General features: G+C 44.7%; 1 protein-coding gene across 1 annotated transcript in view; it reads right to left on the bottom strand.

Moving 5' to 3' along the window:
• Positions 1-20457, bottom strand: part of RPRD1A (regulation of nuclear pre-mRNA domain containing 1A) — a 308972-nt gene that overhangs the window by 215422 nt on the left and 73093 nt on the right. Inside the window, 1 exon segment of the mRNA XM_030204599.1 lies at positions 276-405. Coding sequence (XP_030060459.1) covers positions 276-405 — 130 coding nt within the window.

Genomic DNA, 20457 nt, shown 5'->3' with positions numbered 1-20457 from the left:
CCTTGTTTCCTATGTGATTGTAAATTCCCCTGTCTACAGTTTTTGAAGGACAAGTTTAAAGCAAGCAACTCAAACATTAAGTAAAATAACTTCCATTGTATATCTCCATTTATATACCAGTTTACCCAGAAAATATAAAACCCAGAGAACGGCAACAAAAGTTTATTTGTCCATATCAATTCTGATGGAACCTAGTACCAAGTTTCTTCATCACTTTATAACATACTTATGTTGAAGCCCAACAAATAAAAATACATCTTGTGTGCTTACTGTACCTGGAAACATGCTTAAAGGCATCCACTATAACTGGCGCAAAATCATTAGTGAACTCAGGGCCTTTTCGTTTGCTGTTCTGGATGACATCATTGGCTAAGTACAGAAACGTAAGCTTCCTATTTGGTTTTGCTTTAAAAAAAAACACAAAAAAAACACAAAAACACCACCACTTAGAATGTTCACATTAAAGAAAAGTGAGCATAAAATTTTCAACAAAAGTACTTCTGCACTTTAAAACAAGCACTGTATAGCCACATGCAAGAAGAAAACAAGTACTATCCTTGTACCCACACAGATTTATATTAAATAGTATCCGGAGCAATCACATTTTGCTACATTAGCGTTCACTACAACTGGAACTTCTGCTGATGGAGGCAACACTAAAAAAACAAACACTGCTTTACACAATAAATATTTGTATTATCCTAGTGTACAATGATGGCCACTTGACCAAGTTAAAAGCACATTCCTGTGAAGAAATCAAGTGAGGATATATCTTTATGCTGTAAAATGGGCCAGAATTATCTACTGAATACACCAACTCCTATACTCCTTTGGCACTAAATCAATTTATTCCAATCCCCTAAGAGTACAGAACAAAATTTGCTGAGATTTGAACATTTTAAGAATTCTGAGATTTGTTGTTTTGATTTCTGGATTAACAAAGCAAGATGCAAACTGAAAAACCAGAACTAGTTGAAAGATATTCTCAATTTCATTTACTACCATAGTATATAATCTATCTACTACAATAGCATTTAAGCAGTTTACACATAAAATCATGATAAAAGTATGAGTTACACCCCTTCCCATTAAACAGTATCCCCATAATTCTGTTCAGAGAACCAAGTTGTACTTTTCACTGAAAAAGCAAAGATACTTACCTATATAGCAAGTATTCTCCGAGGACAGCAGGCTGATTGTTCTCACATGTGGGTCGACGTCCGCGTCAGCCCAGGAAACGGCATTTTCCAAGCAAAATATAAACAAAGTTTTGCCAGAGTCTTCTGGTGTGCATGCAGCACGCACCGTGCATGCGCGGACTGATTTCCTGCCTGCCACGTGAACGTGCCTCCTCAGTTTAATCAAAAAGCAAATAAAGAAATAAATAGCAACTCCAAATGAGAGGTGGGCGGGTTTGTGAGAACAATCAGCCTGCTATCCTCGGAGAATACCTGCTACAGGTAAGTATCTTCGCTTTCTCAGAGGATAAGCAGGCTGCTTGTTCTCACATATGGGGTATCCCTAGCACCCAGTCTCACTCAAAACAATGAACATTGGTCAACTGGGCCTAGCAACGGCGAGGACATAACATAGATTGACCTGAATCCATAAACAACTAACTAAGAGTGCAGCCTGGAACAGTACAAAAATGGGTCTGGGGGGGTGGAGTTGGATTCTAAACCCCAAACAGATTCTGCAAAACTGACTGCCCAAACCGACTGTTGCGTCGGGTGTACTGCTGAAGGCAGTAGTGAGATGTGAATGTGTGGACTGATGACCACGTTGCAGCCTTGAAAATCTCTACAATGGAGGCTGACTAAGTGAGCCACTGACGCAGCCATGGCTCTAACATTGTGAGCCGTGATATGGCCCTCCAGAGTCAGCCCAGCTTGGGCATAAGTGAAGGAAATGCAATCTGCAAGCCAATTTGAGATAGTGCATTTTCCGATGGCGACTCCCCTCCTGTTGGGATCGAAAGAAACAAACAACTGGGCGGACTGTCTAAAGGGCTTTGTCCGGTCCATGTAAACGGTCAATGCTCTCTTGCCGTACAAGGTATGCAAACTGCTTTCGCCAGGGCGGGTATGAGGACGGGGAAAGAATGTTGGCAAGACAATTGACTGGTTCAGATGGAACTCCGACACCACCATTGGCAGGAAATTAGGGTGCGTGCTGAGGACTACTCTGTTGTGATGAAATTTGATATAAGGTGCATGTACTACCAAGGACTGAAGCTCACTGACCCTACGAGCTGAAGTAACAACCACCAAGAAAATGACCTTCCAGGTCAAGTACTTCAGATGGCAGGTATTCAGTGGCTCAAAAGGAGCTTTCATCAGCTGAGTGAGAACGACATTGAGATCCCATGACACTGGTGGACGTTTGAAAGGGGGCATTGACAAAAGCAAACTTCTCATAAAGTGAACAACTAAAGGCTGTCCAGAGATAGGCTTACCCTCTACACGACAATGAAAAGACCTAATAGCACTAAGGTGAACCCTTACGGAGTTGATCTTGAGACCAGACTCTGACAAGTATAGAAGGTATTCAAGCAGGGTCTGTGTAGGACAAGAAAGAGGATCTAGGGCCTTGCTGTCACACCAGACGGCAAACCTCCTCCATTTGAAAGAGTAACACCTCTTTGTGGAATCCTTTCTGGAAGCAAGCAAGACTTGGGAGACACCCGCTGAAAGACCCAAGGAGGCGAATTCTAAGCTCTCAACATCCAGGCTGTGAGAGCCAGAGACTGGAGGTTGGGATGTAGAAGTGACCCCTCGTTCTGGGTGAAGAGGGTTGGAAAACATTCCAATCTCCACGGTTTCTTGGAGGACAACTCCAGAAGAGGGAACCAAATCTGACACGGCCAGAAGGGTGCAATCAGGATCATGGTTCTGCAGTCTTGCTTGAGTTGCAGCAAAGTCTTCCCTACTAGATGTATGGGAGGATAAGCATACAGAAGGCCTGTCTCCCAATGCAGGAGAAAGGCATCTGACGCTAGTCTGTTGTGGGCCTGAAGCCTGGAACAGAACTGAGGGACCTTGTGATTGATCTGAGTGGCAAAAAGATCCACTGAAGGGGTGCCCCATACTTGGAAGATCTTGCGGAGTATGCCCAAGTCCAGTGACCACTCGTGAGGTTGCATAATCCTGCTCAACTTGTCGGCCAGAGTGTTGTTTACGCCTGCCAGGTAAGTGACTTGGAGAAACATGCCGTGACAGCTTGCCCAAAGCCACATCTGGGCGGCTTCCTGACACAGAGGGTGAGATCCGGTGCCCCCCTGCTTGTTGGTGTAATACATGGCAACTTGATTGTCTGTCTGTCTGAATCAAAATGATTTGGTTGGACAGTCGATCTCTGAAAGCCTTTAGAGCGTTCCAGATCGCTCTTAATTCCAGGAGGTTGATCTACAGACCCTTTTCCTGAATGGATCAGGCTCCCTGAGTGTGGAGCCCATCTCCATGAGCTCCCCACTCCAGGAGAGATGCATCCGTTGTCAGCACCTTTTGTGGCTGAAGAACTTGGAATGATCGACCCAAAGTCAGATTGGATCGAATCGTCCACCACTGAAGAGAATTCATAAAGTCGGTGGACAGTTGGATTACATCCTCTAGATCCCCCGCAGCTTGAAACCACTGGGAAGCTAGGATCCATTGAGCTGATTTCATATGTAGACGTGCCATGGGCGTTACATGAACTGTGGAGGTCATGTGCCCCAGAAGTCTCAACATCTGCCTAGCTGTGACCTGCTAAGACGCTCAAACCATAGACACTAGGGACAGAAGGTTGTCCGCCCTTGCCTCGGGGAGATAAGCTTGAGCTCTGAGTGTTTAGCAGACCTCCAATGAATTCCAATTTTTGGACTGGGGTGAGATGGGACGTGGGATAATTTATAACAAACCCCAGTAGCTCCAGCACCTGAATAGTCATTCGCATGGACTCCAGAGCACCTTCCTTCGAGGTACTCTTCACCAGCCATTCGTCGAGATAAGGAAACACATGCGCTCCTAGTCTGCATAGAGACGCTGCGACTACAGCTAGGCATTTTGTAAACATTCTGGGCGCAGACGCCAAGCCAAAAGGCAGTACACGGTACTTAAAATGCTGTATTCCCCTGTTTTGTTTTGCACAAGGAAGTACCTGGAATAGAATCCCAGCCCTTCTTTCCCTGGTGGAACGGGTTTGACCGCTTGGGCCTGTACTTCCTCTGCAAGTACCTTCTTATGCTGGGAGCTGTAGGACTGAGCTCCCGGTGGGCAATTTGGAGGCTTGGATTCCAGATTGAGGGTGTATCCTAACCGGACAATTTGAAGAACCCACCGGTCGGAGGTTATAAGAGGCCACCTGTGGTGAAAAACATTAACCTCCCCCCCCAACCAGCAAGTCATCCGGTACGGACACGTTTACTGAGGCTATGCTGAACTGGAGCCAGTCAAAAGCCCGTCCCTTGCCACAGTGGTCTTAGGCGCACGCTGTTGATGAGAACGAGCGCGCTGGGACTGAGCCTGGGCAGGCTGCCGAGAAGCAGGAGTGTACATATGCCTAGCATAGGAATAGGGAGCACTCCTCTTCCCTCCAAAAAAACTCCTGGATGAGGAGGTAGTAGCAGAAGACGCCCGACAGGAGAGAGAATTCATAGCATGATTATGCTTCTTGATCTGGTAAACTAGATCCTCTACTTTCTCACCAAAACGTTTATCCCCTCGGCAAGGAACATCCACCATCCGCTGCTGGACCGAATGATCCAGGTCAGAGACATGCAGCCATGAGAGTCTGCGTTATCACTATACCTTGGGCAGCGATCCAGTGTCGAACGTACCCCTGGCCAGGACTTTGACACGCCTTCTGCTGTCTAACCACCTGGCGAAAAGGCTCGGCCTGCTCTGGAGGGAGTGCATCAACCAAGCTCGACAGTTACCTCACCGAGTCCGCAACTGGACGCTCGTGAAGAGCTGGTAAATCTGGATCTTGGCAGCGAGCAAAGCGGCCTGATACGTCTTCCTTCCAAAAGAGTCCCAAGGTTCTAGATTCTCTGCCTGGGGGTGCCGAGGCATAGTCCCTAGTGCTCTTGGCTTTTGAGGGCTGTGTCCGCCACCAAGGAATTGTGAGGTAGCTGAGACCTCATCAAACCAGGTTCGCTGTGGATCTGATATTGGGATTCAGCTTTTTTCGGGATCACGGGATTAGACAGAGGAATGACCAGTTTCGCATAAGGACTTCCTTCAGTACATTATGCAAAGGAGCCGTTGCAGCCTATCTAGGCGAAGGATAATCCAGGACATGAGCATTTCAGCCCTGGACTCATTCTCAACCTCCATAGGGAAGGGAATAGCCACAGCCATTTCCAGGACAAAGGAGATAAAGGATACACTCTCCAGTGGAGGGGAAGGATCAGAGGGAATCCCATAGGACTCGTCAGAAGAAAAGTACCTGGGATGTTCCTCTGCCTCCCATGAACACTCACCTTCAGTATCGGATAAGACATCCCTCAGAGCAGTCCGAAACTGAGCCTGCCTCAACGCTGAGAAGCAACATCCTCGATGGTGGTGCCAAGAAATCGACGCCCGCCTGGACTCCGGTGAAGCTTTCTCCACCAACGTCGAAGGGGAGTCGACCTGGGTGTCGCAGGCAGCACCGAGATCGGGAACCTCACCACAGGCGAAGGGCCAGATGCCGCTGAAGCAGACGGTACAGAAGGCACAAGCACCCCCGACACCGAAGCAGACTGGTGCAGCAATCCTTCCAGAAGCCACCATCAGACAAGGCTGAGGGGTCGGTAAAGGAGTCGGTGGCAGAATCTGTCGAGGCTCAGGAGCAGGTACCGGGCTGCCAGAAGACCGATGCATCGGCACCTCCTGAATAGAGGGGGAGCGATCCTCTTGCCCCCGACACCGTGTGTCGAAGGAGAACGATGATGGTGCTTCTTCACCTTCACTCGACGCCCATCATCGAGACTCCTCGGTACCGATGAGGACGTGGAATCCTCACGCCTCCTCGGGGCCATGACAGCAGGCCTTGAGGTAGGAGATGCACTCGATGCTTCACTGCTCCCAGCGCGAATCGGTCTTTCAGCAGCCATTACCTCCGCTCCTGACATCGATGCTTCCCTCGATGTCGCCGCTGCCGCCGTCCTCAGTACCGATGTCGGAGGACCGGACCAAGTCCCAAAAAGCTTTTCTCATTGGGCTGCTCGAGACGCTTGGGTCCGTTTCTTCATACGAAGACACAGACTACAAGCGGCTGGGCTATGGTCGGGCACAAGGCACTGGATAAACAGGCGTGGGTTTCGGTACCTGAGATGGTCTGGTTGCACCGAGTACAACGTTTGAAGCCACTGGGTGTCTTCGATGACATTGAAGGAAAAACGGCTTCAGCAAAATCAAAAGACACGATTGTGCCTGTTAAAAGAAAAAAGGGCACAAAAAATAAGGGCCTAAGCCGGCCGCGTCGAAAAACAAAGGAAACTTTAAAAAGTGAAAAAATCTAAACGTCACTATACATTTTTTTTCAAAACTGCACAAAAAGTAAAACAAAGAACAAAATTAAGAACAGCGAAAAATTTGTGAAGACTCTTTTCCTGGGCTTGGGAGGAACAGAGATAAAAATCTATCACACCTCAACGCGGAAAAAAGAAAACTGAGGCACACTCATGCTGCGGCCGGGAAATCAGTCCGCGCAAGTGCACCAGAAGACTCTGACAAAACTTTGTTTATATTTTGCTTGCAAAATGCCGATTCCTGGGCCGACACGGACGTCGACCCACATATGACAACATGCAGCCTGCTTGTCCTCGGAGAACTAACAGTTACTATTGTTGAAAGGAATGTTTGGCAACCATACCACTTGGAGCAGTGATTCTTAGCCCAATCTACAGGGCATACCCAACCAGCAGAGTGTTCAGAATATCTACAACAAATATGCATGAGAGATTTGCATACAGTGGAGATTGTACATGCAAATCTCTCTAATGCACATTCACTGTGGATACCCTGACAACCAGACTGGCTAAGAGTGTCCCAAGGACAGAGCTGAGAACCTTTGCTTTGGAGCAGCATGGGGCTCGGCCTCTTTCTAGGTCGGAGGAAGCTAGGTAAATGTCCTGTCAAGCTCAAATCACAACAATATTCGGCAAGGCCAGAGAGAAGACAAGCAGAGTGCAAATACTGATACCTTTCAAGCTAGGTAAACCACTTAAAAGGAGAAATTAGATCTCACCTGTTAATTTTCTTTCCTTGAGTCCCTCCAGACCTATGGGTTTACACATTCAAATTTGTCCCAACTGTTCACCAGAGAACAGCATGAGTCAACTCTGGAGGAATCTGGATGACATCCACTAGGTTCCCAGCCATTGGAGACTGCTGGAAGCTAGAGTCCATTGGGCCTCTCTCAAATCAAGATGTCATTCACTGTCAAGGCCATGCGACCCATTAATCTCAACATTTGCCAAGCTGTGACCTGCTTGCTGCTTCAGGCCTGCGAGGCAACAGATATCAAGGTCTCTGCCCTCAGCTGAGAAAGAAAAGTCTGAGCCTGCAATGTATGTAGCAGGGCTCCTATGTACTGTAATTGCTGAACTGGGAGTAGGTAGGACTTGGGGTAGTTTATCATGAACACTAGCAGCTGTAACACCCAAACAGTTAGGCAAACTGAGACTCTGTTGCTGCCCCCTTTGATATGTTCTTGACCAGCCAAATCATCCAGATAAGGAAACACGTAAATTCCCAGCCTGCATAAATATGCTGCTACTACCACTAGACACTTGGTGAGCACCCTGGCAACTGAGGTGAAAGCAAAGGGCATAACATGGTACTGGTAGTGGTGTTTCCCTATCTGAAATATGAGAAACTTCCTGTGACTGGGAAGTATTGAAATGTGGGTATAGGTATCCTCTAAGTGCAGAGAGCATAGCCACTCTTGCTCCAGAATCATGGGGAGAAGGGTGCCCAGGAAAAACATCCTGAACTTTTCTTTGACTGGGAATTTGTTCAAGACACTTAGGTCTAGGATGGGATGAAATCCTCCCACTTTCTTGGGCACAAGAAATACCTGGAATAGAATCCATTCCTTTCTTCCCTTGGTGGGACGGGTTTGACCGCATTGGCCTGTAGAAATACTTCCTCTACAAGTACCTGCTTGTGCTGAGAGCTGATGTAAGATGCTCTCAGTGGGCAATTTGGTGGTCTCTTAAATCAATGTAGTGCGTAACAGAGAAGGACTATTTAAAGAACCTACTGGTCGGATGTTCTAAGGGTCCACCTTTAATGGAAAAAGCTTAGTATTTCACCTACCAGTAGGCCATCCAAGACGGTTACATGTACTAAGGCTATGCTCTCCTGAAGCATGTCAAAAGCCCATCTCCTGCTTTCCACTGGGGAGCCTGCTGGGCCTTCTGTGGTTGGGAGTGGACAAGGCAGAGAATGTAGGGCCTGAGGGTTCTGGGCTGAGTAAGAAGGTAGCTGAAAACTACGCCTTTGAGAGTAGTAGGGTCACCATCTAGGCCTGCTTGTATACTTACTAGAAGAGGGTGCTGCAGGAGCTGCCGAGACAGGGACTGGATGATATCAGTATGTTTCTTGATCAGGTCAATGACATCATCCCCCTTGTCTCCAAAAAGACAGTCTCCTTGGCAAGGTACATCCACCAACCTCTCCCAAAACACTGATTCCAGGTCAGAGACACACAACCATGCTGCATATCCTTACATCCATGGCAGAGAGTCTGGATTCGATATCAAATGAATTATAAGTGATCCTGACCAGATATTTTCTGTACTCCAGCAGCTTTTTCGTCAACTGGCAAAGCTCTGCGGCCTACTCCTGAGGGAGAGAATTCACAAGACTTAGCATAATGTTTACTAAAGATTTCAAGTAAAGGCTCGTATAGAGCGGGCAACAAACATTGAGACCTGAAAAGTCTTCCTCCCAAACGAGTTTAGTGTCTAAGTCGAGGCATGAGTCCTGAAGCTCCTAGCTTGTTTAAGGGCAGATTCGACAACCAAAGAGTGGTGAAGCAGCTGGGCCCTCTCGAATCCAGGAGCCTTCTGGATAGGATACTGTATATCCACCTTCTTAGGTAAGACCTGCACCAAAAGGGAAGATTCTCAATTCTTCATTAGTGCATCTTAAAGGATAAGATGCAATGGTACTATGACAGCTTCCTTAGGAGATAACTCATAGTACAGAACAGAGAACATCTCTGCCCTAAGGCTCCTCCTCCAACTTAAATGAAATGGCCGACGCTAACTCCTTGATGAAACTGGTGAAAGAAATCCTCAGGTGGAGATTTAAGTCTCTCTTAATATGGGGAGGGATTAGAAGGTGCCCCATAAGACTCCTCCGAGAAGTAATGAGGGTCTTCTTCTGATTCCCATGTGTGGTCTCAATTAGACTCCTCTTCATACTCAGATTGGACTGTGTGAGTCTGTGCCTGCCCCCAGCTCAGTGGAACCACACCCATGCCCCGAAGAGCGCCGAGGTGCAATCTTACCCTCAGACTCCAGGAAAGCTTCTTCCCCTGATAATAAGAGTGGTGTTGCAGGGTCGATGTCAACCTTGATACCCTTTCGAGGTGCTGTCGAGGATCCCTCCAAAGGAATGGATGGAGCCTCAGGAAGAGATGTGGGGCTGATCTGCAGTTGGCGCAAGCACTCTCGATGTCTCAGCAGATTGCACCTGCACTATTCTGTGGTATTCATGAAATACAGAAAAGCTCAAGAAGAGAACACAGAAAAGAATACCAGATGAAACTGAAAGATGCCAGAGAGATATACATCTGGTGAAAGCACAGGCAGAGGAACAAATGGCTAGAAATGTAAGGAGGAGAGACAAGAATTTTTTCAGGTAGGCTAAAAATGGAATTGTGAGACAAAGATGGAGAGTGATGAGGAAAAAGTGAACGTGCTAAGCAAATACTTCTGTTCTGTGTTCACAGAAGAACTCCTGGAGAACCATGAACGGCTGTCAATATGAGAATGTAGTGGATATCGCAAGAAAAGTGTTTATGAAAAACTGCAAAAATTGAAGGTGGACAAAGTCATGGGACCAAATAAGGATCCACCCCAGGATACTGAGGGAGCTTAGAGAGGTTCGGCAAGTCCTCTTATTTAATAAATACCTGGAGACGGAGAGGGTCCACGGGATTGGAGAAGAGCAGATGTGGTCCCTCTTCACAAAAATGGCGACAGAAGAACTACTGGCCGGTAAGCCTCACTTCGGTTATTGGAAAAGTAATGGAAGAATTGCTGAAAGAAAGGATAGTGAATTTCCTGGAATCCAATAGTTACAAGATCCAAAACAATATGGTTTTATCAAAGGTAAATAATGCTAAATTAATTTGACTGAATTCTTTGACTGGGCGACCAAGGAATTGGACTGAGGATGTGTGCTAAATATAATCTACTTGGATATCAGCAAAGCCTTTGATGCAGATCCTCATAGGAGGCTCTTGAATAAACTTGGCAAGTTAACTAAGGACCCAAAGTGGTGAACTGGATTAGAAACTGGTTAACAGAAACACCAGAGGGTGGTGAATGGAACGCATTTCGAAGAAAGAAAGGCGAGTAGATCAGTTCTGGTGCTGATTCTGTTTAATATATTTGTGAGCGACATTACCAAAGGGTTAAAAGGTAAGGTTTGCCTTTTTACAGATGATACCAAGATCTGTAATAAAGTGGACATCCCGGAAGGAGAGGAAAATACGAAAAAGGATCTGGAAAATTTAGAAGAATGGTCCAATGTTTGGCAGTTAAAATTTAATTCAAATAAGTGCAGAGTTAGGCATTTGGGGAGTAGAAATCCAAGGGAGCCCTATGTGCTAGGAGAGAGTCTGATACGTACAGAAAAAGGGGACCTTGGAGGGATGGTGTCCGAGGATCTGAAGGTGACGAAAACAGTGTGACAAGGCAGCAGCCATAGCCAGAAGGATGCTAGGCTGCATCGAGGGAGGCAAAACTAGCAGAATAAAGGTGTTGTTGCCCCTGAACAAGTCCCTGGTAAGGCCCCACCTAGAGTATTGTGTTCAGTTTTGGAGGTGGTACCTTGCTAAGGATGTAAAAAGACTAGAAGCGGTCCAGAGGAAGACAGCAAAAATAGTATGGGGTTGGCGCTGAAACGTACGAGACTGGAAGACCTGAATACGCATACCCTAGAGGAAAGAAGGGATGGGGGAGGGGGAGATATGCTACAGATATTTAAATACTTGATATGTATTAATATAGAAACAAATCTTTTCCAGAGAAGGGGAAACGGTAAAAATAGAAGTCATGAATTAAGGTTGCAGGGTGCTAGACTTAGGAGTAATGTCAGGTAATTCTTTTTCACAAAGAGTGGTTGAAGCTGAATGCCCTCCAGAGAGAGGTGGTACAGACCAAAATGGTGGCAGAATTAAAAATAGTGTGGGATGAACACAGATGATCTCTAAATAGAAAATGGATGGTATATTAAAAAAACCCCTAAACTTAAATGGCTTCATGTGTGTAGATGTGTTGAGTGATGCTTAGATAGCGACTCCAGCTGTGGTGAACTAGGGCCGGAGCTGGGCAGACTTGTATGGTCTGTGTCCCGTATATGGCAATCTGGTTTAGGTTGGGCTGGAAAGAGCTTTGACTGCAACTTCAGTGGCTGGAACTTGAGGACAACGCTAGGCAGACTTTTATGGCCTGTGTCCCGTAAATGACAAGACAGAAAGGCTGAAGTGGGCTTCGACAGCAACTCCTGTAGTTGCAATGTTAGGACAGGGCCGGGCGGACTTCTATGTTCCTGAAACAGCAAAGAAAGACCATAATCAAGTAGTTTATATCACATTCATTGTTGATTTAACCATGAACTGATAATGAGTGTGACAGGCAGACTGGATGGACCATTCAGGTCTTTATCTGAAGTCACTTACTATGTTAACTCCTTCCTGAGCATGGCTCAGTACCGCTAATCGAAGAAAGGCATCAGCAAAGGGATTGAGGCAGCCTAAGAAGTTGTCAGTGCCAGACTGGAAGCAGGAACCTGACTGTTCAAAGACTTGAGCATCACAACCTCTATCAAAGAGAGTCAGCCCTCTTCCTGGTGCCAGCGCTTCTTGAGTACTGGTGTTGCCAATCCCGCAGAGCTCCTGGCCCTGTGCAAAGAGGACCAATGCTTATGCTTGCTTCCCCCAATGCTCAGCATTGAAGTCCTTTGGTGCTAACAAGGACAATGTCGAACCAGTACATGCCCTCGGTTCCACGGATGCTGACCGGTCTACGGGCCTACTCTCAGTGCCTGATGAGAGAAGTTGAGAACTCCTCGATGCCTGTGCACTCCCAGTGGTTGTTGAAGTCTCAGCAGCCATTAAGGTTGATGCTTCCAGTGCAAATATCAATGGATCAGCCTTCTAAAAGCCAAAAATTCTCTTCTGTAGGACCCGATCAGGCTTATTTTCGAAAGGGAAGGGCGGCCATCTTCCGACACAAATCGGGATGAAGGGATGAAAACACTAAGAACTAAGAGGAAAAATAACAAAAAATGAAATTAAAGTAAAAAAATGAGGGAAAAGGCACTGCAAAAGAAGAGAAAAAAGTGCTGAGGGGAGATCATAAAGCCAAGAACTCCCTGCTCCGTGGAAAATGACTGACAGTCCCACTGGGCAAGAGGGCAACAGCGCATACATGGTGGGGCGCTGCTAGAAACGTCTACAATCTTCTCACTAGTCAACATCCACACCAGGCTCCATTGGATGGCATCACCCAACTGAGAGAATTCAACTGGCCTGCTTTTCCTCAGAGAACATGAAATTAAATGGTGAAATATTTTTGGTCACAATGGACATTAAATCTTTATATACCAACACCCCCAGTTAGAAGTTATTGAGATTATCAGAAAAACATTAAAGAGACACGGCCATCAGAGTTTCCACTGAATTTTTTGGTTGAACTGACAAGCATTTCCTTACAGGAAAACTATTTTTGCTTTGAAGTTACCTTCTATAACCAGATAAAGAATATTCTAATGGGAGCCATTATGGCCTCTTCAATCACCAACTTATATGTAGGCAATTTTGAGAAGAAATTCTATGGTGGTTTCAATATATCAACATTTTTATCATCTGTCATGGATGTGAGAATGAACTCATCTCCTTCCACTAAAGGATAAATAGTAGAGATTCTAATCTGAAATTTCAGATGAAATTATAAAACAAAACAAAAAAAAAAATATACCTTTTGGGGATATAAAAGTATGAGCAACACACATCCAGAACTAGTTTATATCGTAAAGCACTGATGTCAACAAGATGTTACACTATACAAACTGTCACAGCTAGTCTTTGAAAAAAAAGAACATGTTAGTCAATTTGTAAGGGTCAAATGCATTTGTTCAGATAACGAGGACCATACATACCAGTCCTGTGTGATGGTACAAAAAATTTGAATGAGGATATCAAACAAGACACATAAGAGAAGGGAAAGTCAGAATACCACAGACAAGAAAGTTTTATTGAGTCCTAAAGCCACTCCCTTAAACATAGTAAATTGGTGTGTACTCCTTTTTAATGATCACTTTTCATATGCCGTTGTGAGACTTTTAAGAAATCATTGCAACACTGTTCAGGGGATCTCATTTTTCTAAAGAACTAATGGGGGTTTATCAGAGAAACAAATCTAAAAGATACGTTGCCCCCCCCCCCCCCCCAACACTTTCCACCAATCAGAACAGGAGGACTAAAGTGACTGGACATTATTTGTGTGGTCAGTATTCTACACTCAATTTGAAGACTAACCCCCCTGTTTACTAAGCCACTGCTTAGTAAACCGGGGGGGGGGGGGGGGGGGGGGGGGGGGGAGGTAAGCCTTTTAAAAACCCAACCGCCGGGGTGAATTATACATTAACACATTTCTCTAACTGTAGGTCAGAAGGTGTCACTTACCATTGTTATATGCCCTTGCAAGTTACTGTTTACTGGAAAGACCAAAAGACAAAGTCCAGAATTATTGAAGGTAGAAGTGCAATCAACTGCAAAATACTGGACAAATCCACTCAGTAGAAAACTGCATTAAGATCAAACTTTTGACCAGTATTGTGCATTAGTAAGCCTCAGATCTCATGAAGTGGAGGAAATATAGACTTATTACAAGAGAAAAAAAATGAATATTTAAATTTGATACAGTAATGCCAGATGAATTAAACTATGCATCTTTCAGTGTTTTTATAAATATAGATTTTGTAAAGCTGACTGTGGCACTAGTAATTTAAGTAGAACCATTGATTAGCTATTTTATCATATTCATATTTTACATGTTCAGATTTTTAAATATCATTTTAAATGTGAGATTGCTTAATACATAATTATTTTTTAACCTGCATTCATGTTTATCATTTTATTGTATGGTTGCTACTTAGATAAAACATATTAAGTGATAATTTAAGGATTGGTTTTTTTTTTTAATTGGTTCAGGTCTGATTTTATAATGTAATTTTTAAAATAAGTTTTGATTGATCCCATAAAACAGTGGTTTTAATTAAGTTTTTTTTTAAGTTGATTATAAGTGGGTATGCTTTTTTTTCTGCCAGCACTTTTACATGCTTTACTAGACTGCCCTGTTTCCAATGTCTTCACCATGTCATTGGAACGCATAGAATTTTTGAGCATTTTTAAAGTGTTTAAAACAGCAAATTTGAGCATTTTAAGGTGGCCACAAGGTCCGCTATCAATTTCTGTCATTTTTCACTATTGCAGCACTTTAAAAAAGCGATTCCTGGATTAAAAATGGCAGGTTTTGAGATTAAATTGTTTGATTCAGCTTTGAGATTAAATTGTTTGATTCAACTTGGTTAAGGGTCCTTTTGAAATTTAAGAGCTTCCCAGACTACTTTTATGTTTAAATTTTTCATTTTAAAGATGTTTTAATCATTTATAATGATAGTAGCCTTTAATCTGCAAGCAAAGCATAAAAAGTAATCTAGCTTGGTTGTTTTACACTGTGAGTTTGACAGCTGTAGGCTGGAAATCCACAGGAGCAAATTGAAGGCAGTAAGTGATTACTTTTGTACTTTTCTTATGTTCAATAGAATACTGGTATTTTTTGGCAATGTTTCATGAATCGGCTAATATCAGACTGAAGGAGAAATTAAGGCTTACCTGATAAATTTTCTTTCCATTAGTTCTTCCCAATATTTCAGGACTGATGGACATGATATTCCCACAAACCAGAAGGTGGAGATATAGAACACAGAACTGAGCTGTGCCTTACATTCCCAGTCAGCTAGCCCAGTTTCTCAGTATTTACTGAGACAAGCGGTAGGAAAACACACCATCGAACCTATACAACAACTTTAACAACATAATAGTATGAACTGCATGCAGGACCTCCACCCTCTGGGATTCCCACAGAGACACTTGAGAGCCCCAAGCAGCTGCAATGTCACATAACGAGCAACCAAAGATCAGCTTACATATCTTCAACTCATCCTTCAAGCCTCAATCATAAGTAGGCTGCTGGGCTAATGGAAAGAGAATGATCAGGTAAAGACTTAATTTCTCCTTCCATTACATGTCTTCCCACTATTCCAGGACTTATGAGATGTTCAAAAGCAATCCCCAAGAAGGATGAGAGTCTGGCCCTGCTGTCCACAGAACCGCAGCACGTAAAACGTGCCACAATATCCACCCTATAGTGTTTCGCAAAAGAATGCTGCAGAGACCAAGTCACCACCCCACATATGTTTATCAGGGAAACCAAAGTGGATTCCACTCAGGAGGTAGCTGTACATCTCATAGAATGAGTGGTCAATACCAGTGGGGGTTGTTTCTCCACCAGGATATAAGCTGAGGTAATTGTTTCCTTCAGCTATCTCCCAATCGTGGGTTTAGAAGCCATTAGACCCAATTTCTGTTTGCCAAAAGCGCGCGTAGCCTAACCAACCTCTGAAAGTCATTAGTGGCCTTCAAATATCGAAGGAAAACCCTGTGAACATTAAAGAGTCTAAATGTAGAGAACTGATCCACCATTTTGCCCCTGTGAAACAATGACAGCTCCACAGACTTGTTAATATGGAATGCCAGCAGGAACAAAGGAACTTTTTGGAGCGAAACCCCAGCCTCCATAAAACAGAGGAAGGGATCCCAACAGGAAAGTACCTGCAGCTCTGACACCCTTTACGCCAATGCAATAGCCACAAGGAATGCCGCCTTTAGGGTGAGATCTTTCAAGGTAGCCTTACGGAGAGGCATGAAGGGAGTTTTTGGCAGAGCCCACAACACCAAATTGCGATTCCATTCCAGACAAGGCATTCGGAAGGTAAGCCAAAAACAGCCCACCCCTCTCAAGAACCGCACGTCTGGGTGTGACACTAAAGACAAATTCTGGAGAAGCCCTCTCAAGCAGGCCAGTGCTGCAATCTATACCTTCAAGGAGCCCAATTCTAAACCCTTGTGGATGCCCGCATGGAGAAGCGCCAACATGTGAGCAATAGAGGAAGAAAAAGGAGCAATCCCCCTCTTCACGCACCAACCTTCAAACGTGCGCCACATCTGTGTATACGCCAAAGACAGAGCATTTTCTGGCCTGCCGCAATATAGCAATGACAGAAATCCGAGTAACCTTTCCATCTCAACCAAAGCTTTCTGAATAGCCAAGCCATAAAACCAAATGGGGAGGGATCCTCTATGAACACTGGACCCTGATGAAGCAAACTCCACTGCTCATCTCGAAGTTGATCACCCAACCTGACGACTGGAGGAGCTGAACGACCTGCAAAGTCACCTCCACACTGTCCTGATAGAAGGTATGTGAACAGATCAAATGGCATGGCCATGAACTGAAAATGACAGCCCAAGACAGCAAAGTGCAACACTACCAATGCAGCAGCCAACTGAGAATATGAAGATAAGCCTCCATGAGGTCGAGAGTGGTGAGAAACTCTTCCACTTGTACAGAGGCGATGAGCTACCTCAGAGTTTCCATGCAAAAGTGGGAAACATGGTTCAGGATCTTGAGGTCTAACGTTGGTCATCTTTTTTGGCACCACAAAATATAAGAAGTATCATCCTGTCTGTGTTCTGATGGGAGGATGGGAAATCGCTTGAAGTGCTAGCAAGGAGTCAACTGGGCCACTTTGGCTGCACCCCAACAAGGAGATAAGAACAGTGAAGTGACTGGGTGGGAGAATTCCAACTTGCAACCTTTAGGCAGAATATCTAGGACCCATTGGTCCATAGTTACCGTGGCCCACACTTCTCGAAACTCCAGAAGGCGCCCTGTAGCAGGAAGGAAAGAATTGACCTGCCTAGCATCATTGTGACAGTCTGGACGTGTTAGGAGTCCGTGACGCTTGCTACACGGGCTTCCTGTCTCCACAAATGGAAGACTGGCGTGGCTGAAAATGAGATTTCTGGCCACAGTTCTGTATGCCTGACCGGTACCACCTACTGTCCCTAAACCTCGTGGCGGGTATGGACCGATGAATGAAACAAGGACTTAGGCTTGTCTTCTAGCAACCGCTGAGACTTAGTTTCACCCAGCTTTTTAACCTGAGTTGCTGAGGTCCTCCCCAAACAGCCACTTGTCTTTATGTTTAAATCTTTTTATTAGTAAACAACACATGGAGAATATACATTGTATAATTTCTGCCAGTTCTACTATTGTTCATATTAAACCATACTTGGTAAACAATGTTTTTAATTTTCGCCCCCCCTTCCCTTAACTTCCTCCCTCCCACCCATCCCTATCCTCCTTCTCCCTTCCCTACTCCTTCATCCTCTTGTTTTCAAAACCTTATTATCAGGGATTTAATATATGACTTCTCGCTGCTGCTGTCATGGTAGTCCAAAACGGGTTCCAACGTTGTTGAAATTGTGTTCCTTCTGTAGAGTCAAGGTCCCTTATAGCCATACGTTCCATACGCATTATATGTATCATATGTGTCCTCCACTGCTGCACCTTGGGAGGTTGATGGGATATCCATTCTGACAGTATGGTCTGTTTACCTGCAAGTGTGGCTCGCATCACAAATGCTGTGTATCCTCGTTTAGGTCTTTTCCCCAGTTTTGGTTGTCCAAATAATAATTGGGCATCATAATGCCACATTTGTCCCCACATAGTGGTTACCTGGGTCACAATCTGCCGCCAAAAACTTTGCGTATGTTTACAATGCCAGAGCATGTGTCCCGTTGTAGCTCCTGGTGCTCTACATTTTGGGCACTCGCCCCAGGGGGATAGTCCCATGTGGAATGCCCTTCTCGGTGGAACGTGCAGTCTCAGAGCCACCTTATATTGTAATTCCCAGTGTGCAGCTGCATTTGTAGTCTTCCGAATCTGCAATATATGAGTTTGTAACACCTGTGCAGTTATTGTAATTTGTAAATCCAGGGTCCAGGTTTGTGCTAGTTTGGTATAGTCCAGTTCCAAAGCCGTATCTCGTATATGTCTATGATGATATGCCATGGGTACTTTTTGTTGAGAGTCCAAAGAATAAGCTGAGGAAATTTCTTCCTGTACATCTTCTGTTAATGATGTCCATGGTAAAGATGACACATAGTGTCGCAGCTGTCTGTAGTAAAATTCATCACTGGCAGGCAAGTCATATTTGTTTTGCAGCTCATTAAATGATTTGAGTCTGCCCTCAGTAGTCACCACCTGGAGAAGATATACCATGCCTTTCTTTTCCCACCTCTTGAATACAGTGTACATTTGTCCAGGTATAAAGGCATAGTTGTTACAGATAGGCAAATATGGTGTCACTCTGGGTGAAAAATGGTGAAGGCGACACACCCATTCCCAGACAGCCCTGGCAGCTGTCATTATCCCAGAGTGCTTCAGGGGATATGGAACCTCCACTCCAGTGCCATGCAGATAGTTACCAAAATGCATCCCCGGGGACACACCCAGCTCCAGGGCTGTATTAGAGTAATCACTGGTTTGCCTGAACCAGTCATTTATGTGTCTCATGCCATTAGCTATACTCAAAAAGCGAATGTTCAGTAGTCCCAGCCCCCCATATTCCACCGGGATAGTCAATATAGAGATCGGCAGTCTTGCTTTCTTTCCCCGCCAGAGGAATCGTTGTGTGTGGCGGTGTAATGTGCGCTCATCTTTTTTTTTCAAGTACAAAGGTAAAGTTTGAAATATATATGTCCATCTTGGGGCAATGACCATGTTAAAGAGTGCAATCCTACCCAATAGGGACACTGGAAGGGCGCCCCAGGCCCGCAGTGTCTGTATAGTCTCTGTGAGTAAGTTATTTACATTAATATCGTATAACTGAGAGAGATCTGCCGGCACATGCACTCCCAAATATTTAATAGAATTTAGTTCCCAGGTAAGGGGAAATTCAGCAGTCCATCCCTTGCGTGGATATTTTACTGTTTCAAGGGCTACTGTCTTAGTCAAGTTTAATTTGAATCCTGAGATTTGTCCAAAACGTTCTATCTCCTGTATCAACAAGGCCATGGATCTAGGAGGGTCTGTTATGGTCATCATTAGATCGTCTGCAAAAGCTAGTACCTTTATATTTTGGCCTGCTACTTGCACTCCCGTGATAGTTGCCTGGTTTCTCAATATATGTAACAGTGGTTCCAATGATATCACAAAAAGGGCAGGGGATAATGGGCATCCCTGTCTAGTTCCCCTCATTATTTTGAATTCAGTCTCTTTTATACCATTGACAATAATGCTCGCCCCCGGTTTACAATATAGTGTTTCGATTGCTTGCATGAACCAGCCCTCAATCCCCATCGTCCTCATGGTCTGGAAGAGATACTCCCATCCCACCCTATCGAATGCCTTTTCTGCGTCTGCACTCATTATTACCGACGGTGTTTCCTGCCCCTGACATGACGCTATAGCTAATAGTAACCGGCGGACATTGTGTGTGGCTTGTCTATTTCTAACAAATCCAACTTGTTCTGGGCTTATTAAGTTAGGGAGGCATTTTGCCATGCGTTCTGCCAACATTCCTGCCAATAATTTGGTATCAACGTTTATTAGGGATATAGGGCGGTAATCTTCTGCTTTAGTCAGCGACTTCCTCGGTTTAGGAATTAAGGTAATTAAGGCTGTATTAGCATATTTGGGGAATGTTCCTGCGGTAATCACCTCTTCATAATACTCCAACAGTGTCTTTTGGGCTTCTAGGGGTAGGATCTTATAAAATTCCCCAGTGTATCCGTCTGGCCCTGGCGCCGTTCGGTTCTTTAATTTTTTTATAGCCTGTTGGAGTTCCGTTAGTGTTAATGGAGCATTGAGTATAGCTAGGTCTTCAGGTGTTATTGTTGGCAGACCCGCCTGTATTAAGTAGTCTTGTATCAACTGCTTGTTTACTTGGTTCTCTGTTGAGTACATTTGTGTAAAATGTTTAGTAAAGATTCTCCCAATTTCATTTTGTGTTACTCTGAGTCTGCCATGCTCGTCCTTCAGGGCCGCCACCGTCCGGTGTCCCCCCCAGTGTTTTATTACTTTACTTAGTAAACGTCCCGTTTTGTTCCCAAATCGGTGTA

Source organism: Microcaecilia unicolor, chromosome 1, assembly GCF_901765095.1.
Source record: "Microcaecilia unicolor chromosome 1, aMicUni1.1, whole genome shotgun sequence".
NCBI lineage: Eukaryota > Metazoa > Chordata > Amphibia > Gymnophiona > Siphonopidae > Microcaecilia > Microcaecilia unicolor.
This window is presented reverse-complemented; position numbering and strand designations above follow the sequence as displayed.